Source organism: Dendronephthya gigantea, unplaced genomic scaffold (genome assembly GCF_004324835.1).
Source record: "Dendronephthya gigantea isolate DGI-Jeju-01 unplaced genomic scaffold, DenGig_1.0 000059F, whole genome shotgun sequence".
NCBI classification, from domain to species: Eukaryota; Metazoa; Cnidaria; class Anthozoa; order Malacalcyonacea; family Nephtheidae; genus Dendronephthya; species Dendronephthya gigantea.
In genome coordinates this window covers 100,159-127,517 of record NW_021163069.1, presented here as the reverse complement: position 1 = coordinate 127,517, position 27,359 = coordinate 100,159, and the positions used below count along the sequence as shown (strand labels likewise).

Below are 27,359 nucleotides of genomic sequence, written 5' to 3'. Positions count from 1 at the left end.
TCTCCTGTTTGTGCGATCAGAATTTGCCGTCAAAATACAAGTTTTTCTGTCCTATTTGCAAATTTTTTGCACACACTATGCAGCAGTCTGCTCTATATGTAGCCGGCCAATTCTTTCGTGCAAAATCCACATTAGTAATGCAATAGTTTTAACAAAATATTGAAGACTTCCCCATGCATATGCCATGCTGTTTAAGAACTAATGACCTGGTTAACCTCGTAAATCAAATCATTTATTAAGAGATTTTAATTCCTATAGCAAGTTCCTTTCATATGTACTTTGATATTTCTAGTTTTCTCCGATTGTACTTCTGACATTGAATATTTCGCTGGACGATACGATCCAGACACAAGACATTGGTTCCTGGAAGATTTCAACGAGTGGTTCAGTGATTCTGGTAACTCCAGAGCCTATGTACTGCTGGGTGATGCCGGAGTTGGTAAAAGTGTCATGGCTGCTGTCGTTGCTCAAAGAGCAAAGAACGATGGAAACATGGCAGCTGCGTACTTTTGTCGTCATTACGATGGCACACGTCGTGATCCCAGGTATCTGCTTGGTACTATCGCTTATCAACTGTGTAATTGTTATAGTGAATATAATAGAGTTGTGGGAGAGGAATTCGGGATACAAAATATGTTGACTAATACTAAGCTAGGAGTTCACGAGCTGTTTACTAAATTGCTAGAAGAGCCATTAAGTAAATGCAGTCGTATTGCAAAAAAACTTGTTGTGATTGATGCACTAGATGAAGCAGAAGATTCGTCCAGAAAAGATTTTCTTGATCTCATAATGAACCGTTTTCCCATGCTTCCTAAATGGCTTGTTTTCTTCATTACTAGTCGTCCGGAAGACTCCGTGCAGTTTAGACTGAAAACGTACAACCCATGTATTAGGATTTGTGCCGGAAATAGCGACAGCGCAGGCTTTTATCAGCAGCATAAACAGGATATTCAGCGTTTTTTTGAGAAAAATGTGAAGTTCACGGGCCTGTCGTACTCTGCTGAAGAGCTAACGGGAAAATGTGATGGAATGTTTTTGTACGCTTTTTACCTGGTGGAAATTCTTAAAAACACCAAACAATTGGGTAGCAATCTTTTCCCTGGAAATATCAACGATTTCTTTTACAAAAATTTTAAACGTGTTTACGAAAAAGTAGGTGAAGAAATTTATTGGAAATTGTTTGGTTGTGCTTTGGTGGCGCCTTCTCCACTTCCCGTCTCATTCATTTCGTTTCTTTTAAAAAGAGAAGACTCCCCTCTTCAAACGCAGGAAGTGATTGACGCTGTCTCACATTTTGTTGCATTGCAAACTTCAGATAAAACCTTTGCATTTCTCCACAGTTTGATCCCGGCCTGGTTAATTGATGGGGAAATGGCCTCTCGAATGCTGTTTATTGACCGACGTAAGGCAAGCAAATTATTCAAAAATATTGTTGTCGATTTCTTAAGTGATTTTACACAGGAAAGATGGGACAATTTGTCCAATTATGAGCCTGATTTAGTAAATTATATTTCGTGCTTTGGCGTTCGCTTCTTAATCAGTGAAGATTCTAGGAGTTCTGAAATCGTATTCAATGCTTTGACAAATTATCGGTTTCTTGAACAGCGAATACGAAGCAATAGAATCGGAATTTACTCTCTTATTGAAGACTTAGAGATATCTTTAGGCAGGCTAACGTTTGGTCAAAGGGAAAAGAAGAATCTTGAGGATATCTGCTTCGTTCTTAAACGAGACAAATATATTGTTGCCGGTTGTCCTGAACTTCTTTATTCCTGTCTTCGTAATTACCCTGAACTAACCCGTGCAGATTTTAACACTGGGTCAGGCAGCTGTTGGATGGAATCAGGGTTTGGAATTTCTTTAAATGCAAAAACTGTTCTCAATAGTATGTATTGTTTTGCTTTTTCCCATGATAAGACACTGTTTGCTGGAGGAAAAGGGCGATGTCTTTATTTGTATAATGTACATTCTTTTGATTCGACTTTAGGACCTTTTGAAGTGATGAGTGAATCTATATCGCATTTGACATTTTTTCCTGATGATAAATTTGTGTTTTTTGGAAGACTTGACCGATGGTTTTCAGTGCAGGAGAAACGTGTCGTGAAAATGTCACAATTTTCAGGTAACTCTAAACATTATCGCTGGGGTTCGTTTATTCATGACGGTAAATACATTGCGCTAACGAACTTGGATACTCACAGGGAAAGACGCTGTTGTTGTTTGTACATATTCTCAAGGTGGGCAGAACACGAGCGTGACTTGGTAGGTGCCATCTCACAAACACAAGACAATTACTTCGATGGTATGAAACGTGAGTTTGTAGGTAACACAGACGGCTATGCACAGGCTTATGCGCTGAATTTGAAAAGCTTGAAACTTCTGTTCGTAATCGAATTGTAGTTCTTTATGCTGACTTATTTCAGTATCAAATCTGGAATGTGCAAACTGGGAGACCTGTGGTAGAAGAGATGTTTTCGTTGCAGTTAGAGCCATTCTTTTATATTTGGCATTTCAGTTCCAGGGTAAAATGCTTTGAAGACACGATTGGGAAATTTCATTGTTTGATTTCGCTATAATATTATGTACTACTTGTATGAAATATAACACTACGAACGGCGGGCATTGTCCAGCATGTGAAAACTGAAAGACGAACAGAGCGTAGCAGAGCGCCATCGGAATGGAAACGTTTCGCTTCTCATCCAAAAAACATCCGCAGAATGCTATGACCAGTTTTCAAGCTTAACTTATCCATTCCAAATTCTTTCAAAAAATGGGAGATGGCTTGCGAAACGCGGAGATAATAACATTGAAATCTTCGAAAAAGTAAGAGGAAGTGAAATTTCAAGATGGAAAAGCAGGCACTTTCAGGTTTCTTTAGTATAAATTAATAAATGTGCTTTTACAAATGATAGTAATTTGTTTGTATATTTCGAAAGAAAAAATCTGTACGCTATTTCTTTGGAAAATTGCACCGAATTTTGTAGTATTTCGGGGGCAGATCCTGTGCATTGTGCATCTGGCGATGGTGAGGGGATTGGGTATATTTTTCTTAGAGATAATGAAAGAAGAATCGTTATGTTGACTGATTTACCTGCAAATTGTTTTCGCCTTTTGCGGCTCATACTATAAATGCTATCACAACATTGAGTGTTAAGCCAGTTGATGTTTCGTTCACTTCAGCTGATACAATGATGTCGCTTCACTCAAACGGAAAGTGCAAATTGTGGAAAGTAAAGCAGGATATGTTGGTTTTGAGGGACACAGAGGCTCAACAAAAAATCAAAAAGAATTCACAAACAATCTCTGTAAAGGGAGGTCTTTTCTCCCCCGATGGAGAGTTAATTGCCTTACACGAAAGTTGCGAATTATTGTTATTTAGCACTGGTAAGCTTCTTTACCCCGTTTTTTCAGATAAGTGTGAATACACTGTTCCTTGTCTTGTATTTTCACCTGATAGCTATTTGCTTGCATTCTGTGTCCAATATGGCAGTCATAATCAGTCTTTCTACGTGTTCGACGTCAACACTAAGGCTATGACTGGCCCCATTCTCCTTCCCTTTCCATTCGGTTTAATAGGCATTGACTGCTGTTGCTTCTGTCCAGACAACACCAAACTGTGTTTTTGCAGTATTTCTGGTATCCTTGTTTTAGAGTATGCAACACCAGAGAGAGACACTCAACTTACTTCCCAAATTACGCAGCGTTGGACAAATGTGGTCACTGTACTGTCTCTTCTGATAACAAAATGCTAGCTTGTTGCATTGCTAATGATATATTAATATTTCCACTCAACGGGCAAGACACATTTTGTAAAGTACCACATAATCATTCAGGAAAAGTAGAATATTGTAAATTTTTGAGAGGGAATCGTTACCTGATATCATACGGTATCGATGGTGTGGTGTTGTTGTTCGACATTCTTGAATGGAAATCAGTTGCATATCGAAGGCAAGAGTCTATAGTTAGAGTAGCAATGTCTCCTGATGAGGATAAACTTGCTTGCCTTTATTCTTCTGGTGATGTAAATATCATAAGACTTTATGGGTTGAAAACAGGATTGCCTCAAAATTTCCAGTTGCCCTCAATTTCCCGACATCTGCAGAGAAATTTTGAAGTACAAGGTCGGCAGGTTGTTAGACCACCGGATCAAACCCATAGTGAAAACGAAGATTTAATGGATTTGGATGAACTAATGCGGTTTATTTATCAAAGTGAAAGCAGTGACGATGAATCAGACGAGACAGATTTACTTTCTGATGAAAGGGCAAATATTTCTAATTTAGAGTAGTGAATAATCATTGCGCAATTATTAATGTACATTTTAAGGTTCAAATATCCAATTTCATCTTCACATAATCTTATATCAAAGCGATTGACGTTATCTTTTCTCTAATTTTTCATTAGTGTGCCTTTTTAAACCCCTTTAACTGGAAAGTAGGGAGTCTTTAAAATTGAATCATTGAATCTTTTCTGAACAATGAATGTTCCATATTTTCAGAGCGATCATCAGCCGATAATTCTCCAGTAGCAAGGGTAGGGTATAAAACCTGAATTTAAAATTTTCCGTCAAGTTGATCCGTGCGTTTTCAGCCAAAAGTGTTTTTGAATTGATGTCGATATACTTTATCACATCTTGTAACATCCCTGTTTTTCAGGACGATCAATAAACCAAAGAATTAGCTAACACAGAATATCAAATAGCTAAAGTTAGAAAGAAAAACGAGTATCATCGGCAACTTCACCTTGAATAAAGAGTTAGAACTAGTATATTTGTTGATGAATTATGGGATCCATCATTTCTGGACAATCTCTCTCGTATTCTGTGCATCAAATGCTTCCAGGCTAAAAGATTTTTGTCTCATTTTTTGAGTCGAAGTTTTGTAGTTCGCAACGTTTGATTATCGATTAAGAGTCTTCATCATGCAACTATAGCTTGCCTGGTTAATCTTAATGGTTCTTCAGTCTGGCACGAAGGAGAGGGCTTAATTATATCGTATGGTTTTCATATGTCGTAATACATCAGCGATATGCATTTTCGGCGGCAATTGATGACCAAAAGATTTTGAACACATTGAACACAAACAATGGATCGTAAACTTTGATTAATTGCAACATATGATTACCTTGGCACGAGGTTGACCATAACGCTATTCAAAGTCGTTACCTGGAAACAGTGGTGGATCTAGGGGAGTGCAGAATAAATTACTATACAGCTTAGAATCGGAATCGCATTGGCAGATTTTAATGTAAAAATATTCTTTTCAAATCTATAACCAATAGCATTGTTATTAAGGTGTTTCGAATTTAAAATTAACATGTGTAATTTATTTTGCATAACCACGAGATCCGCCACTGCCTGGAAATTCTCTCTCGCTTCCAGCACTGGGATAACTGCTTAGCGATGTTCTTCTCTTCTTTCTTCTTCTTTCTAAATTCTTTGCTGTCGTCACTCTATGGTCGTTTCATGTTGACTCTGTGGTTTGTTTCAATCAGTAATCCTTTTGTAAAACTCTGTAACAAAGTGATTTGACCATACAAAATAATTATTAGAACTGTTAAAATATTACTGACTTGATGAAGCACGATATTTTAGGGCTCTTTGTGTATAAAAGGAAGAGGTAATCTAAATTCAGTGGCGGATCTAGGGGAAGTAAACATAAATTACTACAGCTTAAAATCGTAATTGCATTGGTAGATTTTTATTTTAAGATATTCTTTTGAAATCCATGAACAGTAATGTTGTTGTTAAGGTGTTTTGAATTTAAAATTTAGCTGTGTAATTTATTCTGACTATGCCTAGATCTGCCACTGTCCAAATTATCATCATTTTTCTATTCATTATATTGATATTGCTGTTGAAAAATTTCTTAATTATTAAAACACGTTTAGGCTGAGTAACTTGGATTACCTTATAATACACCTTAGGTGCTGAGGGTTCAAAGGTCAATTATTAAATTACCCTTGGTTATAGTCATTCAGTGTCACTGGAATATTGCGGGGAGCCTTTGAGGAGAGGAGGGCACGTGAAGTTTTCTTGTTTCTATAATAACCAATTTAATTTCAACTCATTTAAAGATTAGCTGTATATCTATGATTCCATAAAAAAAATTGCAACTTAAAAGAAATATGATAAAACAAGAAAAATTAATGACAATTGGCCGCACGTGTCTTTTCACAAAAAGGGCACCCCCCCCCCTCCTCTTCTCCGGTGTCTCTGCATGAATAATGTTTTCAAGAGCTGCTTTCCACTGTCGCGTTGTTTGAACGTAAAATGTTTGTTCGTGCATGCAAAATCGTTAAAATGATACCTTTAAGTGATTCAATAGATGCATAGGGTTGAAATCTATTGAAGATTTGGTATGTTTTTGCTGTCATTATTTTGTAACAACTTTGAAGGTTTTAAAAGTATACCTACGTGTACGTGCCTGCAAAAATAACGCGAAAAAGTTTCCCGCATATTTTAGTATGTGCATTTGTTGACCTATTTGTGAAATATAACAATTTGGAAGCATTTAAACAGTGGAAAGCAGCCCTAAGATATAATACATACGGGCATAACCAAACAAAAGCAGTTGAATATACTTGAACAGACACTTTTCAGTGCTATTTGCGATCTTTCACAACTTATACCGAGTCACTTCATTTAAATACTTTGCTAGGCTCTGAGAAATTTATATCTCAGTGATATATAGAACTCTCATGCCAGAACTGCTGCAAGTGAATGTTAGATATTTTCATCTTTTTTGATAATAAATAAACTTGTAATAAAAATAATCCCTTGATACATTACGTGTTTCTCTATCATATGCATTAGGGTTGATGTAACCTGGAAAGTGATGGAAATAAAATCTTGAAATAATTATCGTTCTTTCCCTTGTTACAGCCGGCAACCCTCGTTTCCCTACAAGCTCAGGGAAATTGATTGTTTAAAAAAGCTAACACAAATAAAACTTTAATAGTAGAAAATGCCGGTTCTTGCTCAGTTTGGACATTTACAATTTCTTCCATTTTCTTTCAATTTCTTTCAACAATGTTTCCATTTCTATTTTATAACCCAAAAAACCTGAAAAAATCTCTTCCAATTCCTCTCAATACGTCTCAACACTTCTTTATCACGCACAAAAAAATTCTCTTTCAATCCTCCTCAATCATCCACATAAAAATAAATGATTTTTTTCAAGCTTAAAAACCCTCTTATAACAAATGGGCTTCGAGAGGTTTGATACGCCGGAAAACGTCTTGTTCAACAAGGTGCGCACGTGGGGCGTTACCAACGACAAGAAGAGAAAACACTACATGATCCCGATCGTCGCGACGGATATCCGGGTCGACGTGTCAGACGGAGCATCGCGACGCTATCCTGGAACTGATTTGCAAGCACGACACGTCCAAGGTGCTGAACGGAGAGTCGTCTACGCTGTACCTCAAGGTAGAGCTCCTAAACGATCGTCAGCGCAAGGAGGTCCTAGGCAAGGAAGCGCAGGGCTTCCGCGTCAACGTGTCAGCGGTCCGCGTGGCAACGTTTGATGACAACAGGTACCGACATATTGTTACTTGTGTATTCGATGGTGTGCCAGAAGATAGAATAAGTGACACTAATTATTGGCCCACGTACTGAAGACAAGTGCTGGGAATGTGGATAAGTCGAAAGGACATGGTCGCTTAAATGAGGTAGCTTCCTGGTCTGCACGGAAAATGACTTCGGCAAGAAAGGTGTTGTCTGAGTGATTTCACTCAAAGTCGTAATAATTATAATAAGTTGGTGAAGACCTATTCTGTATCCTATAGTTTCGACGGGCAAAAATTTGATCATTACAAAATAAATGGATTAGTCAGGGTATTAATAAGCAAGGCTTCTACACATTACCCTCTCACGTTATATGAATCACATCATTTACATGCGGTCATATATAACTTTTAATGTGTGATTAATATCAATTGTTTAACAAATTACTCATTTCATTAGAGATTCACTTGTGGAAAATGTTTTATCACCAACTGTAACCGCGCTTTACATCCGCATTCATCCAAAGACATGGTACGCAACATATCCTGTAATACAATACGCGACATATTGTTACTTGTGTTGAGGTAAGTGGTGCTCACTAGCATGCAAAATTAAACAAATTGATAACCGCTGGTTGATACAAATAAATAAAAGTCATAGAACATTATAGCTACAACATTAACAGACAGACCAAGTGGGATACATCGTGCTTTTATTGCAGTTATATAGCTATTATACCGCGATGATAACATCATGAGAAGATAATTGAAACTTCTCACTCAATGTGTTTGACATACGTCATTATGACATTACATAACATACGACAAGCTCTTTCGTTCTTGTAAAATCTGAAATTTCCTTGCTGTATCAGTGTCAATTAATACCACACTTCACTTGTGCGTGGAATGTTATAAGTCGAGGATGCAGTCGCTAAGGTGCAGGTAATGTGATTATTACATTTTCTAAGCTAATTCCTTGCAAGTTGTTTGTATGGGGCGTCGAATGTTTCAATAATACTTTTGTCACAAATATAATAGTTATTCCAATATATAGCAGTCCATATTACATAAATAAAACATTGGATCGTTTATATAACGGATATCTCAGCTGATATAATACACAACTCCTCAAATATACTACTTTATCTCAAGTATTCTCGAGTAGTGCATTATTGAAGTCAAAAGTTGAACAAAAAATGATGTCTTTCGGATTTTAGCCGGACCAACTTTTTTCGTCTCATACAAGTTCCGCCGAGTGTAGTTCTATCCAGTGAGAATGTCAACCATCGACTCCGTTTAGACTGTTGCGGCAAATGAAAGCCGGCATTTTAAATTTCGAAGAATCAGCCATTTAACCTTTTTTTACGCAGTTGAATACCCTTAAAGAGAACTCGCTGGCAATTTATAGTATTTAACTTTATTTTAATCATTATTTGAAATGCTATACCTGCATTGAAATTTGGTTGGAACTTGAAATCCTATTGGAAAACGCATTTATTTATTTGGAGGCCGAACGCAAGCTTATATCGAAATTGCCCAAAAGGTGGTAGTAGGAAGGGAAGGATTCGCATTCAACACGGCGTTGTGACTATTTTTACTTGCGTTTTGACTATTTGTACTTGCGTTTTGACTATTTGAACTTGCATGTTTTCAGTGAATGTTGTATCATCAAATGCTACTAATTATTAAAAAACTGATATCCTCTGCGAGTTAAAGCTATATAACGCCAAAAACTTTTGAAATGTTTTGCAATGTATTTTGTCGATATTTTAAAGTTAAAACGTGAATTTAGAAGTATTCTTTGAAATTCGTCCTATATTGTTATTCCACAAATATGCAAACGCTCTGCTTGCTAGTTGACAAATAGTAAAAAAGCAGCTCTGACAACGTTTCACTTTGGCAAACACAATTTGACAATTTGGGTACAAATATGGCAGCCGACAAGGGTAATCAGAACTCGCTGTATACAAAACAAGACGTCTACTAGCCGTTATGGTCACGGTCGTTCACAGCAGCGTAGCCAGCCCAGCTGTGCAAATCTTGTGTCGTAAATGTTCTTAATACTAAAAATAAGCAATATACCGAACTATAGGTCGCATGTTGAAAGAAGGAGAAACACAGAACAGCCCATTTCAAAACCGCTCTACCTGTGCGCAGGTTCCCGATTAGGGCGATATGGCCTGCAGCTAGCGACGCTGGGGGTCGCCCGAGAAGAAAATAATAATAAAAAAACCAAGCCGAAACTATAGGTCGCTGTCGCTACGCGACGCGACCAACAAGGATTTTATAATTGCTTATAATTTTTTTATAATTAAAACAGCACGATCATGTAAACCCAACAAAACAAAAAACTTACCGTGAATCTCAGATAATCCGACCCAGTTAAAAAAAAATCAATTTTTCACCTTTCGAACAGCGTTTTTTCCATACTTTTGTATTGAAATTTGGCCGAAAGAGCTTGCCAGATGAGAATCGGGTGTTTGCGTGGCGCGTGGAATGACGTGATATTTGGCAAAACTCGGGGACACTCGTTTCAACATTGTCCATCTCTCCTCTGTGTCATAGTCGTACTCGTAGTCACTGCTAATGCTCCCTATTATGTCGTAATACCTGAAGGGTGGATATCCTCGCGTTTGATAAGTTTTTTCGATCATATGTCCCCTAATTTAAACTCTTTCGAATAATAAGGTGCTGTTTGCCTTAGTACCACATCTGACGAGACTCGTAGCCGTTGAGCTTTTGAATGCGGAAATAATCAACCAGCTCATACTAAAAAACGCAGCGACTACGAGTTTGGGATGATGGCGTAAGCAAACAACGCGAGAGAATGACGAATCTGGTATTCGTAGTCGTGCTTGTAGTCACTGCTAAAACTTCTCAGTATATTCCTGCCGCATCATATTACGCATGCCGGCATGCGTCTTGTTAAGAGTTATATGCGATGACGTGTCTATAAATCACGTGATGAAGTGCTTAATAAATAATCCCCAAGCCGGCGCAAGACTACTAATTTCGCTGGGAGAGTGATTGCAGCTGGTTACTTTGAGAGAACACAGACGAGTCCAAATCAAAGTTATGTAAATTGCGTCTTCCCAAATTCGTATCCTTATCCAAATTCTATTCTGATCGATATATATGTATGATTACTCAAAACAGTGTATTTTTTCAGCACGAGAAACACTAATCTTGCAATTGATTAGACTCCATTTGGCGGCCAATTTGAAACATCTCTGTTGCTATATATAGCAACGTGGAAATAGATTTTGGCGGCATAATTTTATGTTGCCTTAAAGTTATAGGTTAATTTAGTCTTCTAGCCAAACATTTCATTAAACTGTAGGAGCCACCTTAAATTATATTAGAAACGAGTTCGGTGAGGCCCAATTTTTCTTAATGAAAATTCTACACTTCGGATGCTTTATAGATAGAAAAGTTTTTAAAAGAAATCTGCGCAATGCGATTTTTAAAGAGCCAAAATAACATTTTTCCCAAGTACCAAAAAAAGCATCCGTAGAGTAAAATTTTGATGCAAAAAAAAATGTGGGTCGTCGAACTCGTTTCCAATATAAACTTTAATAAATTACTTCATTTGACGGCCATTTTGAAACGTCTCTGTTCCTATATATAACAACGGTTGCGAAGCGATCGCGAAAGTTCGAAATTAAGTTTGGCTCACATATATTGCCTAAAAGTTATATTAAAATTTCGTCTTTTATCCAACAATTTAGATGCTTTAATATCCCTGTTCAATTGACAATATCAATGAACTGTAGGGAGCCACTGTAACTGATATCTGGTAAACATATTTTTACAGCTCATGTTGGACGAAAAAGTGGAAAAAAAACATAATGACTATATATGGTAAGCGTGGTCTTGTTTCTATTTGATCTCGGCACAGATACCTTCGTGGCCGTAAAGCATTACCAGAATGGTGACGAGGGGTGGTTTTTTTTCTCAGTAATTTTCATTGTCGCCCCTTTCGCAATTGGCTTGTTCGTGTTCTGTCAATGTCGTGGGCGATTCGATGATCACGATTTCAATAGATCAATCATCTTAGCGCGCTATATAGAGGCAATGTACGAATCGGGCCCACAGTGGTGCCTTCAGTTTTACATAATGTTAGATAAATGGGAATTTCCATGGTACACCATAACCTCCATCGTGGTTTCCCTTCTTAGCTTAACATGGACAACTACAACTTTTGAAGTACAATCGAATGAGGAAGAAGAAGGCAAACTCTTTCGAGTGGCAATTTTCTTTCACGAACTGTTTGGTTTTATTGCTCGACTCGTGGTAATTGCTCTCTTTGCATACAGGTTTAGGTGGTTTACATTCCTTGCTTTTGTAATTCATACCACAGTCCTTTTGATTGGCCTACTTTCCATGGATTGCTGCTTCGGTATTCCGGACGATATGTGTGATACCGATACTCTCATAGCTACAAAACCTAATATTGCATTGGTTTTTCTCGCGTATATTTTCATCCCGTTTATAATCCATCCGTCCAAGACATTTTTCGAGGTTTTCCGAGAGGGTGAAAACAGACTAAATGCGTACTATGCATGGACATACTCTTTGATTGTTGCAGCAAATATTACTATGCTAACCCTGATTGCTGTTGCCCCGTCACATGAAGCCTTCGGTCATATGGATGTGGTGAAGCCGCTCGCGTTCGCAACCGTCATAGGAGGAACGGTTTTAAATTTATGTTTACTTTTGTGCTTACGTATAAAATATTTCTGAATTTCTCAAGCTACCCAAAAGGTTGCATATTAAAATATGTTACTCACTAAATGTAATTTGATATCTATAAAAATACTAAAGAACGAGCATTTGTCAAAAAAATACTCGACTTGACCTAAACGTAAAGTCTCAAAGGTCAGGAAGACAGGAACGATAGAACAAAAAAGGCCTGGAGAGCCTAAATATTTTCACGAAATGTACATACCATGTAGAAGAACAGCAAGCTAGTTTTCAAATCGTAGAGTTCAGATTGCAGTAATACTAAATTTTGACAATGTGTTTTTCAGGCAGGTCGGGTGATTATGCTATACATTTTTTATTAAACTTGCTTATAATTCGAAAAAATATGTAACTTGCAGCAATAGTTTTGTTTTGTGGTATCACCCAAAGTTTATATTTCTCATATAGTGCTTGCAACTGTAAATTGGGCAAATAGTCGAATACTCATCCAGCGTTAGCTTGGCTGGATCTGTTTTGACTCAGAATCCGAGTGCAAAAATAAACATGTGATGCTAAGGCCTGGTTTCCCACTTCAAACGTGTCGTAAGGAAACTGTAGCGTACGTATTCCTTTGTTTCGAAGTCATGAATCCTTCTATCCAAGTGCCCAAGAAAATGATATACGCTGCGTGTCGCTACGAGCCAAAGATACGGTTGAAGTGGAAAACAGCCTTAAAACCTATGCTTGTACCCCAGCTGAAAGTGATAAACCTATGCTTATACCCTCGTATATTTTGGGCTGACTACGCCATAACGGTACACCGAAAATTCTATCTTCACCCAGTAAATACCAGTTTTCCTCCAAGAAATTCTGAATGCTGGCAACGCTACTGGTTGTTATAATGCCCTTATTACACAACCAGATAGAAGTCGATTACATATAACGGTTATATATAGTCGGTATATAACGTATATATTATGAAGTTTGAAAGTCTACATAGAATAACTATGAATTGAATTCGAAGCTATGCAAGGAATTCGAAGATTTTCCCACCCCGCAGTGACCACAGCACAAGTGAGCATCACGAATTCAAGGTGTTGTTTATCGGCAAACCTCTAAAATATATTGCCATTGGCTGTATTAGATCAGTCACAAGCGATAGTTATAGGTGTAAAGTATAACAATGTGCTGCAACGGACTATCGTTGTGCGTAGATGTCTAGATGGAGAAGATTTAGACAGTAAAATCTAAATTCAAAAGAACAACAGAACGGCATATGGTAATAACTCATACGATCGATTGTTGAAGAAGTAAACGCAGGTAGGTAATATACAAATCAGATATATCCTGGTATCCCTTGACATTGCAATCCATTCATGGTTAATCAGTTACAATCTTAAATATGTCGTCAAGTTGTATTGTGATTTGTATACAGCTAACTCAATTAAGGTTATAGCTAAGGTTGTCCTCTGAGCGAACCTTTTAAATCCTTTCAATTTAGAAACTTGCCTTGCACGTAGCATGAGTAAATTTTTATCGTTAAGCTTCTTGGATATTCTTGCGCTGCCAAATTTCCAACTATACAAGTCTAAATTTATCATGATCCCTTGAGCACTCAGAGTTTAACGTTTATATGGTTTTGGATAGACAACGTTAATTGAATCAGGCCTCGTTTAGCATACAACGTTGAGGTATATCAAAATACATTTATCTCTCCCAATATCTTGAAGTATTTTAATTGACAAACCCATATCCATCCTAACCATTAGACTGTCGACTAATTTATTACTCATAATAGGTCGTGAGTGCAGTTTCAAATCTGTCTAAGCATAACATTCTTGTTTATTTTAATTTCCGTACTTCATCGTATGGTTTTATTGTATCTATAATATTGTATATAGAGTATATAGCTATATATATAGAAATATAATAAGGGTGCAGTGTGTGTATATAAGATTGTGTCTTGGGTGCAAAGGGTCTTTGCTAACTTTTAGGGGTTATTGCCCTTGATGCATTTCCAATTTTATAAGATGAAACCAAAAGATCGAATATTCTGGCTTCCATAAATTATATATTCTTGGGAGCCAGTCATGCACTGGTGCATTGCTGTTGTGCATATATTCAGTAAGTTCCAATTATATTTAAAGTGATGCAAATTTCAAGCTGGGAATGAATTGTCCACCCACTTATCGATGGCGACGCCACTTAGTTACGATACTTGTGTAAAATATTCGGTTGAATATTTGATATTTAAGTTGTTGCATTGCATTATAGCCACAGCTAAAAGAAAATAATAGCGATCAAAAATCCGTCAGCGAAATTGACGAACTTCATCGCATTAGGGAAAACATCTTTGCGTCTTTTTAAGCTTCTATAATGTGATGTAACAAAAGCTAGAGCCTTTACGAGGCATATCTGATGAGAGCATTTGCCGATGACGTACGTTGACTGTAAACGAAGCGTTAACTGTAAGGTACTTAATATCAAGGATGCACTAAATATGGTTCACAGCAATGACAGCACTGCAAATAATATGGAATGTGATCTAGGAGTTTTCAAAACCTCCTCATAAGTCAAAACACTGTAAATTTCGAAGTGGCCAGCAAACGCCGAATAAGTGTAAATGCACACAATTTTGGTGTAAATCAGTATATTACACCCACAAAGTGCAACTTTACCCTTCGAGGTGTATTCTTACTCCAATATAGTGTTTTCTCAACACCGGTGAAGTGTATAGCTAAAGTTAATCTTCTTCGGCGTAAACTTACGCCACAAGTCGGTAAATAAACGCCATTCTTGTGTAATAAAGCACCACTTTGGTGTAAACTTTATCGCTATAATTTTGTGTTGAATGAGAGCTTGGGCGTGTGCATGCACAAGAGGCTTTTGTTGGAAAAAAAGTGCAAATGGATTATCATTTTTTATGGTCCCAAATAACTAAACAACTGTTGAGTGTAATAACTAATAACCGGGCAAAGAAAAGTCTGGAGCAACTGCTTTCTTAAAAAATGCAAAGCTTCATCCAAAGTGAACCATGGTTTTCCAATTTAAAGTATACTAAATCAAATTTCCTGCTAAAGAACGTTTTCCACTAGGTGGAAAAGTTTTGCCTTTCAAAAAATGCCTTTTATGCAAAATTACGCCTAGTGGAAACACCCTTACCAAGTGGAAAAGATAAGGGCATTTAAGGGAAGTTTCCCCGATTAACGCATGCGCTGGACAATCCATACATTAATTCGTACACGCACTCCAGCTCGTAGAAACTATTTCGCGTCTACCGAATTAAAGCCGGTTTTCCACTAGCGATATTTTTCGTGCGCAGCGACTTTATTCCTTTGTATTTAAGCAATTTGTTCCAGATGGTTGCAGTTGAGAGCGCTGGAGCAAAATGCTGGCAATAATCGATTTGTTTGACAATTTATATAGTACATTCAATTCAAGTGTACTAGGCGTAAAACAATGTCGTTTACAGTTAATTTTTTTAACATCATGCATTATGAGAAAGGCTAATTGTGGATTAATGCCATGAAAAAACACATTTTCGGGTAACCATTAGCCATTTCTCTTATGTATTTATATCACTGATTTATATTTATCATTTATAGACCTGGAGCGAGGGGAATTCCACGAAATATTACACCCAAGGGAAGATATATCCCGAGGGCTTCGCCCGAGGAATATATCTTCCCGAGGGGGTAATATTTCGTCGCATAAATTATATATTATATCGAAACAACGTGTAGGCAGCGCAAAAGCTGGGTGAAATGGCTTCTTTTGCCTCCATTTTGAAATTGTTGACAAATGACAACCTCGAGTCGTGTGCGAGGCATCCACGCGTGGTACACGCAAACTCGATCGAAGTCGAATGCCCCGCTGCAGTGGGGTATAGACCAATTGCGAAACTTAGTAACCGCGCCTTCGCTCAACATGGAAACGAGGCTTATTATGCAAAAAACAATATTTGTATTTTTTGTAGTACAAAGCTATTCGCCGAGTTATATGCCGTTTTTCGCCCTTGTTTTACATATTTTTCGATTCCTTTCAGCTTGGTTTCATCGTTCTTATCATAGTTTTCAGGTTAGAAAGTTTTGCCTTTCAATTGAGGCGTTTTGGGGGTATATTTTCATTAATCTTTTCGGCTGCTTTCGTCGGGGAAATATAGAAAAGGCCGACACAAACTCAGGTAAAAGTTTAGTTTTTCGAAACTATTTCGTCTCAAGTTTTGAAAATGTATTTCATTTTTCTCCCTCTTATTTGTGCAAAATTTGGCGATATATGTTTGCTGCAAAATCTATGTTTTTTATGTCAAAAATTATTGAAAAGTCACGATCGAACAAACCACCATGTTTATACCAATTTTATCGATCGATAAGATGTAATTTGACAGCAATTTTTTAGCTCAGCAAAAAAAATAATAGAAATCTGTTGAGATAAAGATCTATAAGAGATAAAATAAGCAACGGAGTTTTATGTTTATTATCCCTGTGTATATAGACTACAGAGTACAGTACATGTGATGTGATGCCGACTGAAAAGCAAAACAACTCTTCAACTTGGCGCACATACATGACATGGATAGTAAAATACTTATAAGTTATAACCAAAACATAATATCATTGTCTATTTTGAATTGCCATTTGAATATTCCTTTTCCGGCAATAACATACTATAAAGGTAGCCACAATGCGAGCTGCAGCGTTTTTTAAGATACACCTTTACATGATGGCAAAGCCGAAAGCGAAAAATATTTAAACCAGAGTTTTTCCGTTTACGATGGTGAACGGGATCCTTTCCTTTTCAAGTATTCCTGGTTAACCCTTATTAAACATCTATTGCATGGTAGTAGATAGAAAGAATAGTGTTTTGTACTGCAGAATGCTGAATGCATTCGATGCATTCGAATTCGACTTTTATAAAATTCGGCCTTCAGGTCGGCATGCAAGCTATGCATCGTCTATACTTTATTAAAACGAAAATAAACAAAAACATTTCAGTCAGTTACTTTTGACCATTTTAACAGTATTACTGTGGTATAAAGAAAAAAAATGCAGTGATATTTGTGAATGAATTTGAATAAATGAAGCCATTTCAGTCATCAGGTTTGAAAATTATATAATCTGACTGTCACTTTTCAATAATTTTTGACATAAAAAAACATAGATTTTGCACCAAATATATATCGCCAAATTTTGCACAAATAAGAGGGAGAAAAATGAAATACATTTTCAAAACTTGAGACGAAATAGTTTCGAAAAACTAAGGCTATCGAGTAAATCCAAACACTCGGGTGAAATCTTGACAAGTAAGCCTTTACGGCGGTCTGAAAGACCACAAAAAGACGCATTCCCAACTAGCGAAATTGCTTGGCGTACAAAATCCAAGACCGTAGCTGGATTTAAGCCAGTGGACTCGCTTTCGGCGGCAAGAGCTGTATCCCACAGCCGTGTGAGAGGCCCTAGAGGATCGAGGATCCGAGCAGCCAGATTTAATTGCCGTCTGTCCATGATTGGGTTGAATGAAATACCCTTGCGTTTAAAATATTTTTTGATAAACGAATCGACCTTTTTAGGTCGTAATTCGGCATGAAATGGCACAGGCGATTCTTTTAGGAGGTTTTTACGCTCCGACTTAGTTAGGCCTTCAAATGCAGCCGAAACGGCAAAGTTTAGCACCTGATCGGACACGGTGTATTCATTTTCACTGGTCCAAGAAGACCGATGTGATTTTTCCCGCTCAAACTCGCGAGCGACTGAAGGAGAAACATCCGAATTTTCTGACTCACTCGAAGACGTAGAAGAACTGTTAGAACTGGAAAAGGAGGAGGAATAAACAAATTTCGATCGTCTGGACTTTTTTGAAGATTTCTTTGATTTTTTGGAAGCCTTACGCTTGCCCATTTTTGCCCCATCCGCCGAGCGGTTTTGGGGAGAAGTTTTACTCGGCTGCTCTGCAGCCGGCTGTTTTTCTCGCGATGGAGCTCGCGGGGTTGATTGAGGCTGATCTTCTAAAACCTCAGTGATCGAGCTAGGTATAGATGCACCGTCGGACGCCATAGAATAATCTCAAGGAGTCGTTTTAAATCTCGTTTCAATAAAATTTGTCGGACAAAAAAAGGACACGTCTGCTGTGTAAGCGAGCTGATGAAGAACTGTTGATAGCGAGGTTTGCCTCGTTTTGAATTTTCATACGTAGTAGGACTTAGTCCTCCATCAGCTGTGTAAACGTTTTGATGTGGAATAAAGCATTGTTATATCGAACTTCTGTGTTCGAAATATAATTCTTATTTTAAGCAAAATTTTGCTTGAAATAAGTAAAAGGGGATAAATTATTCTTATCAAGAATAAATTTTACTTGAAATAAGTAAACTTTTTCTAAGCAAGAATAACAGTTTCTTAAAACAAGTAAATGTTCTAGCTTGTATTCTAACTAAGAATTTTGGATTCTTAAAACAAGCAAAGCGTCTTTGTGGATTCTTGGTAAGAAACATTGTTAACTTAAAACCGGCAATCAAAATCGCTTGTTGCCAATTCCCTTGCTAAGAATACTAATTTCCTTATAATATCCAAATTATCTTGAAAACCTCACATTTATTTCAAACAAGCAAGAATATTTTTATAATCTTACTAAATAACATTTAATAACCGAGGCGAGCAAAGATTCGCAATTAAGTCAGGAGCATTCTTGTCAAAAGATTTGTTGTTTGTTTATATCGTTCGTTTCATATGCGGACAAAATGAAGGTTTTAATGCCTTTTTAAACATTCTGAATGGACATAGTTTGTTTATTATGAAAATTGAAAAAATATATATTTTAAACTCCGCTAACTGCCAACTGGCGCAAAGAACTGTGGATTGTTGTGGATTACTGTGGATAGGATTGCACCGCGCTCTTGATGCGTGTCGGGATAGCGTCGCTTCGCACGTTGTTGTTTGTTCCTTTGCGAAGTAAAATAATCAAGTATTTTGAATAGTTTATTCGAATTTATAATAATTTTACTGGACATTATGTCGCAAGATTTCCTGGAGAAGATTGCGGAGATTGTATTAAAAGTGGCTGGGAATCTCAGTGTTCTAAAAGAGGTAAGGATTTAAAATTATACGCGCAAACAGACGAAAGCTATTTTTGAATTTGCCGCGTAAACAGTAAACATATTTATAAACAATAAACAGATATATTCACAGTCATTAATACTCATCATTCCCGATAAATGAACGACGTTGATATAAATATATTATATCGTGGTTATACTATAAGCACTATGCAATATAAAGTGTGATATTGACGTTGGCTATTAAAACCATGGTCAAATTTTAGCATGGATTCAAGTTATTAATATATAAATATGAACAGGAAACATCTGTACTCAATCTTAGGATTATGATATACTAAATCTTGGTTACTGGATATACATTAGTTTTGATTAAGAATTACGATGAAATAACTGTTATATTGCCTTTTAAAAAATTTTTACATGCATCCTTAGATGGTGGATTAACAAGTGGTGATGTTCAAGTCTAAACCTGTAATGAAAGAGGTCTCATTGGAAAGTAATATCTGTGGTAAGTAATGCATTATAAGGAATTGTGGAATGCTGTTAGATTATTCACCTAAGCATATGGCTTAATTTTTAATGTATAATATAATATAGCTACCGGTAATTATATACCTATTGACCGATTGATTATATACCTATTTATCATGTAATAGATAAAAGGAAAAATCATTGACAGCTTACCAGATGACTACCCTAATTTTATATCTGTCAGAGCATGCAAAACTGTGCATAGCATGCCAATAATATATTTCACACATATTATGCACTGCTTAGTTTCTTTTAACATTTGTTATTTTAATTCTGATTTCTCAAATATGCTTGCTTTTTTGTTTTATTAGAAACATGGATTGAGGTAGTGAGCACGAAAACTCAGTGGAACATTTCCTATGCCAATGGTTAATTGGACCCACAGTGTTGCAGCACTTAATTTTCAAGGACAAAAATACTCCAGGTGATCTTATAAATCTTTTCATGTTTGGGATGATATGTTAAGAACAGCAGGTCAATAATCAAAGGGGAACATTGCTCAGGAATGAATGACTTTAGCTTATGTGTAATAATTGAAGACATGCAGTGAGTTTGCATAGATGTGCTTGTCTTCTTGCATGAATATTTTTGTCCAACTACTTCTGGGTTTATACCAGGGCTTAATTTCATTATCTTGAGCTTTATCGGATACTTTCCTAAACTTGCAAATTGGCAATTTTTAATTAAGTCCTTGAAAGACCTGTTTATTTGAGCAAGGTATGCAGAAACCCAGCAGTACTTTGAAAAAACTATTTTTGTCAGATGTTAATGTATGGCATTTATGTATTAGTATGGCCACTAAATAAGTAGTTTTATTATTTTGAACTAAATAAGGTATAAAAATAATGTATCTGTGATGTTTCAAAGCCTGCTAATAAACTTCATTACCGCTAGAAATGTTTTCTTTTGCCCACAAAATTTTGTACTTATTATAAGTAAAATTATTCTTGTTTTAAGCAGTTTTTTTCTTATTGTAACATTCTAGGTAAGAATTGTGTGAGTAGGTTTCTTAATATACAAGAATAATTTTGCTTGTTTCAAGCAATATGTTACTTAAAACGAGTATTTTTTCTAGAAAAATTCTTTAGAAAATTCTTGTTTCAAGAAATTTTTTCTCAAAATGAGATTCTAGGTAAGAATAATATTCTTGCCTAGATTCTTGCCAAGAATAATATTCTCACTATACTGACAAGAACAATTTTACTTGTTTCAAGCAATTTTTTGCTTGAAACAAGTATTTTTTTTCTCAAAATAAGAATCACGATTTTGCTGTGTGATGTCAGCATTTGCCGATGACGTTGACTGTAAAGGAATCGTTAACTGTAAGGTACTTAATATCAAGGATGCACTAAAGATGGTTCACAGCAATGACAGCATTAATTGCAAATAGTACAGAATGTGATCTAAGAGTTTTCAAAACCTCGTCATAAGTCAAAACATTTCGAAGTGTCCTGCAAACACAAAATAAGTGTAAATGCACACAATTTTGGTGTAAATCAGTACATTATATACCCACAAAGTGCAAATTTTCCCTTTGAGGTGTATTATTACACCAATATTGTGTTTTCTCAACACGGTACCGCGGTTGAGAGTATAGCTAAAGTTAATCTTCTTTGGCGTAAATTTACGCCAAAAGTCGGTAAATAAACACCATTCTTAAGCTTGTGTAATAAAGCACCACTTTGGTGTAAACTTTATCGCTATAATTTTGTGTTGAATGAGAGCTTAGGCGTGCATGCATTGCACTGGAACCTTTTGTTGGGAAAAAATTGCAAATGGATTATCATTTTTTACATTCCTAAGTAACAGTTATGAGCAATAAGTAATAAACGGGCAAAGAGAAGTCAGGAGCAATTGCTTTCTTAAAATAACCAAAGTCTTGGAAAAAGATTTGTTCTACGTTTATATCTTTCTTTATATCTTTCTTTTCATATTCAGAAAAAATGACGCTTTTGATGCCTATTTCAACATTCTGAATAGTTTGTTTATCATGAAAATATATATTATAAATCCCGTAAGGGTTTATTGGATTGCCTCTATTGAATTTATTTAGCGTATCTCTCTCTCCACTAAATTACAACGTTCTACAGTAAAAATTTAAGCTATACTAAATGCGTCTAAAATGACCTATATTTAAAAATGAGTTATACAAGTCTATAGCATGGACTAATGGACTACGTCTATACAACATTCTGTCCTGCAGAAATAATTATATAATCTAACTTTATTCAATCTCGTTTCTTTTTCCCTAACGTTTTTACTTGTTTTGCATGGCAACAATTCATAAAGCCGGTGATTCGGGTCGATCAAATCTTTAATCATCAGTATACATGCTTTGTTTCTGCGTTATTCCAGGGATTCCAGTTTACTCACGTTTAATTTGCTACTATAATCCCCATGTCCAGTATGTCCATATATAATATTAAGAGCCCTTCTCTGGACTCTTTCTGTATTGCCATTTGCATCTCGGTAAGTCCACCACTCCAGATATCAAGGACAGATCGAGTAACTGTGCAATAAAAATTTTAAAAAACTTTATTGCTTTGTTGCCTTTCTTACGATATATTCTGTGTTTTTCGCCCATTTAAAATCGTTATCGATCCATAATCCAAATAATTTATAAAAGATCACTCGAGATACTTGACAACCGGCAATATTAATCGGTGGTATATCTGTTTTACCCATTATCAAATTGCTTTATAAAATTGCTTTATTTTTCTTATAACTGCGAGAGCCGAGAAGTTTGCCCGGCAGATTCAAGGTGATATTTTTACCAGTGCAGGTAATACCAACTTATATATATTTGTTAATCCATGCTCAAGGCAAGTTTCAAAACTCTGCCGTCAGGGTGATGGTATAGATCAAATCATAAATGTGGTTTTCACCGCTGTTTTGTAGTAGACTAGCAATAAAGGATGTGTTAACGTGTTTGACGGTTTATATAATAAAAACTGGTATATACAGTAGTCCCCGTTTGGCTTCTCGAACTTTGGTTTCGAATCATAGATCAGCAAACTTTAAAATGTGAGAAGATAGCATTTTGACAACTGGAACTATCGAAATAAGTCAAATAATCGGTGTATAAATGTATAGTTGATTCTAAATTTTAAAAGATTATCTGTAGTGGCACGATCGTTGTTGATCAAGCTTTTTTAGTTCTTTTTGTACCATCTCTACATATTAACTTCAGTTAACTTTAATGTCCAGTTAACTTTGATGGTGTCGCTGCTTTAATCAGTATTTCATTATTGTATAAAGCAGGATTTTTTAGCAAATAAACGCATTAACTGCGGCAATCCAAATGTACGCGTAAATATAAACGTAATCTGACACCAACCCCAGTTAACTCGAATCTCCGGTAACTCGAACAATTTTTCTTTCGCCTTGGGAGTTGGAGTTAGTGGGGGAATACTGTAGCTAGACGTTTGAATATCGAATTTGAAATTAATAAGTGCACGGCAACCAGGTATACAATCCATCGCCATTATCGCTACTCTTCATGGTTTAATTAATGAAAGTAATCACAAAGATTAAATTCACGACCCAACGTTTCGACACTCCCGTCTAGTGTGTGGTTTCTGTGTGGAGTTTCTATATGATGAAGAAAGTTGCCGTAAAACCCTTTCACCCATTGGGATATATTTTCGCCAATGGGTGAAAAACATGTATCTATAATCTAAATCATATATCTGATTTCAAATGACGCCATCCAAATCGGAATGACGGAAATAAATCACCTCCCACAAGAATATTTAAATCAGATGACGTCATGTTGAAATCACATAAGAACCAAAGTAATAGGGAGTTTACTAGAGGAGTTTAATAGGGAGTTTACGATTCACGAGTTACGACGCGGCGAGCGCGACGATGCGTTTGCAAAACAAAGAAACTCCACGCGCGAGACAATATGTATCCATAATTTGGTCTCACAACAGCCTTGTCATTCTTACGACGCCTTCACAAATGAGCCATTTTCATCGCCTCTGGATGACTTGCAGCGGCGACGTAGTAATTTTTTGATAGCTTATATGAAACTGCAATATCAGAGTAGACATCGGAGGTTCTTAGCACAATTGAAAGGTTTGTATGATTACTTCAAAGCCTTGGCAGCATAATTAATTTCCTGTAGTTAATTTTTAATAAAATAATTGTAATAAAATAATAAAAATAACTATTGCGACGTCTACTTAACTGCGTCGTAAATCGTAAACTTCCTATTGTTTATGCATGCAAGCATGTTGATTGAAACTGATCCGCGGAAATTTATTGCGAAAATTAATTTTGCTCTTCCATAACAATTGAAACTTTTTACTATTAAAGGATATATTGGTGGAAAATTACAGTCGAAAAATGTTACGAAAAACAGCCACAAAATGACAAGTACATTGAAAACTGTTTCACATAAAAGGTAATTCGTATTTGCAGTATTATTATTATTTTTATTTTATAATTATGAAGAAGCACAATAGAGCTATGCACACCATAGTTTGAACCAACCTCAACGTTGACTTTGGAAAGAAAGATAGTAATTATTGTTTGTATATATGAGCGCCAAACGTGCTGGAAACTTTACATATGACAACCATTTGATCATTAAAACAGCATGGTTATCCGTGTCAAAATATTTGACATGATAACCAAAGCATAGTTATTTTGCTTTATGTTTGTATATATATGAGCATAAAACATGCTTGCAACTTTATATAGGACAAGCATTTGACCATTAAAACAGCGTGGTTTGTCTTATAATGTAATCTTTCCGCTTAAGACATACGAGAAGCCAACAACTACGGCGCCATAGTCAAAGGCTTGCAAGAGGAGCTTTTTTGGTTGTTTGTATTGTTTAATGTTTGTATATGAGTGCCCAAACATGCTGGAAACTTTACATAGGACAAGCATTTGACCATTAAAAAAGCGTGGTTATCCATGTCAAAATTTTTGACATCATAATTATCAAATCATGGTTAATTGGTTATCATGATTGTTTAATGTTTGTATATGAGCATGAAACATGCTTGCAACTTTACATAAGAATAGCATTTGACCATTAAAAAAGCGTGGTTATCCATGTCAAAACTTAGCATGGTTATATTGTTTTATAATAGGTGTCATAGTCAAACTTCAGGAGGAGCCTCTTTGTCAAACTAAACTTGTTGGCATGGAGGTTCACACGAGCAAATAAAACTTATGTCACAGAAAAATTGTAGTACATACACTCGTGCAATAGCCTGCTCGCAGACTGAATCTCTCCGTTTAATTTCCGGCCCCCTAATTCAGTCTGCGAGCAGGCTACTCATGCAATTGCCAATGAAAACTTGTCATATAAAAACTTGTCATAGAAAACTTGCTTGTCTGTAAGAGGCTTTATCCATATCAAAATATTTGATATCATAACCAAAGCATAGTGACATTGTTTAAGTGGAAATGCTAATGGATATAATTATTATAGTAGAGATATGCCTAGGTGCCTTTTTCACGTCAATATAGGGAGATTATAGGACACTATTCTTCGACTCCATTCCATGCAAATTAATCCAGGCAAAATACCGAATATACGTGAATCTATTCACCATATGTGAATTGCATGGTAAGCAGGGTTTCCATAACTTATTTACATATGACTGTCCTTACTCAGGGATGGCAATGACAAAAGAGAGAAACAAAGAACTTTTGAAAAGAATTCATAAAATTTGTATTAAAACAGGTCCGGCCCTCCCTCCCTCGTGGTTGTCGAGTGCAAGAAAATTTCGTTGCATTGTGGAAACCCTGCTGGGAAAACTAAAGCACACTTGCTTGAAACCAAGTAATCGGCTGCGAAACTATACAACACAACAATAATTGTAAGCTATTGGACTTAACAACAAAAACCACCCCCCCTTAAATATTGTTCTAGTTTCGGGCATGTAGCTAATGAGTGAACAATTATTCGCCGAAGTCGCAGTGAATATCTGCTGAAAACACGATCATAATATTATTTTTTGTCACCCAGGTCAAAATTAACCACATTACCAGAAAACAATGAACGATGGTGCGTCTTTGGAATTGCTCTCAACCATGTCGTCGTCCCTGCAATACGTCCTGTTCTAGAGCAGGAAATTCTCAAGGAGTACAACGACCTTAAATTAAACCATAATATTCATGTTCAGACCAGACACAGCTTTCCCTCGCCAAAATATACAACTGGTAATGCCATGAAATACGAGAACATCAACGGGAATGATACCAAGCTAAAAACCCCGCATCATAAAAAGTTTGATTACTCCAAGTTTGACTACAAAGTTACTTCCCATGTTGACTTTGCCAAGCTCTTTCTGCAGAATTACATGGCTAAGCTCAGCGCGTTCGACGAAACTTGTGATGCATCCGCTGTGCTTACTCTACTTGGAAGAATTCCAGTGTTTTCTGCTGCTCTCCAAAATGCGGCAAATGTTGTTAGAGAAGGTAGAAACGCTTGGGGTCATTGCAATTTTACTAAGTGGAATGAATCCAACTTCAAGAAGAGTTTTGACGACATGGAAAAACTGCTGAGAGAAGTTGGTTTATCTCCTGCAGATGAATCGAATGTTTTAGCGGATCTTAATGACTGGAAAGACAAAGGTATGTGTTTTTTATGTAACAAGACGCCGCCTGCTCAGGCGTTCACTCGTGCTACAGTTATCCCTCTTGTGCTTGTGACGCCTAATTTGGCATGTTCGTGACACCCGCGCGAGAAACGATCCTAGGACGATTTCTAGAACGACGTAAACTCGCGACTTAAAAGGAAAAAACGAGCCCATTTTTCAAACCTACCGTATCCCGAGCAAATTAAAGGCCCTGTTAGACGGTACAATTTTTCTTGCAACTTGCAATGTAATTTTACTTTAAAGTGATGTAAATAAGTGAAGAGGCTTCAAAATGTAAGTGTAAGAAACTTCCATGGAGTTTAATAAGCATAAACGTTTGGCAGTTGCCAAACCCACATCTCTCAAAAGAAGAAATGCATTGCAAATTGCAAGAAAAATTGCACCGTCTAACAGGGCCTTAATAAGCAAATTTTTTAGATTTGAAATTTTGCCCTAAAATTATTTTTACTGAAATTGTTGTTTTTCTTGTTTTAGGTGTTGCATTGTGTATGAATGCTTCAATTGATTCGGAGCTTGTTAAAGTAATGCAAGAACATGTTATTAAATTGTCAAGTGACGTGGACAAGATGCTTTGAGAGTGCAGAATTGTGTAACTGAAAGAATTTTAGAAATACTCACCAAAATTTACAAAATTGCGAGAAACGAGTGGAAAATATGGAGCTTACCCAGGATACTATGGAACAAGATCTAAGGTCTACTGCTGCCAATGTAAGCCAATTGAAAACCGAACAAGAAGTTCTTCAACAAGAACTGAGTTCTACAATTGACAAAGTAGATATGACATTGATCAGAAGTTTTCAAGAAGAAAGAGTTCTATTTCTGCCAGAGTTGAAATGCATCAGACCGCACATGAAGCCATTCAACACGTGTCACAAAAGAGGGACAAAATAGTTCTTACGGTATTGTTTAACTACTACATAACAATTGGTTATAATATCTTAGTAAAACTTCCTTAAGATAAAAGT

General features: G+C 36.4%; 1 protein-coding gene across 1 annotated transcript; it reads left to right on the top strand.

The window, feature by feature from the left end:
* Positions 1–491: 491 nt before the first annotated feature.
* Positions 492–26,969, top strand: LOC114530031. The gene is made up of 4 exons (XM_028551611.1): positions 492–545; positions 24,092–24,179; positions 25,761–26,368; positions 26,869–26,969. Exons 1-4 carry the CDS (start codon positions 524–526, stop codon positions 26,967–26,969), a joined length of 819 nt encoding a protein of 272 aa, XP_028407412.1. The 5' UTR covers positions 492–523.
* The last annotated feature ends 390 nt before the right edge of the window (positions 26,970–27,359 follow it).

Excerpts from the sequence above, each read along its gene's own strand:
- LOC114530031 (XM_028551611.1), top strand. The coding sequence starts at position 524 with ATGGCACACGTCGTGATCCCAG. Across the intron at positions 546-24,091 it reads GGCACACGTCGTGATCCCAG|GATATATTGGTGGAAAATTA; the intron begins GTATCTGCTTGG and ends TTACTATTAAAG. Across the intron at positions 26,369-26,868 it reads TAATGACTGGAAAGACAAAG|GTGTTGCATTGTGTATGAAT; the intron begins GTATGTGTTTTT and ends TTCTTGTTTTAG.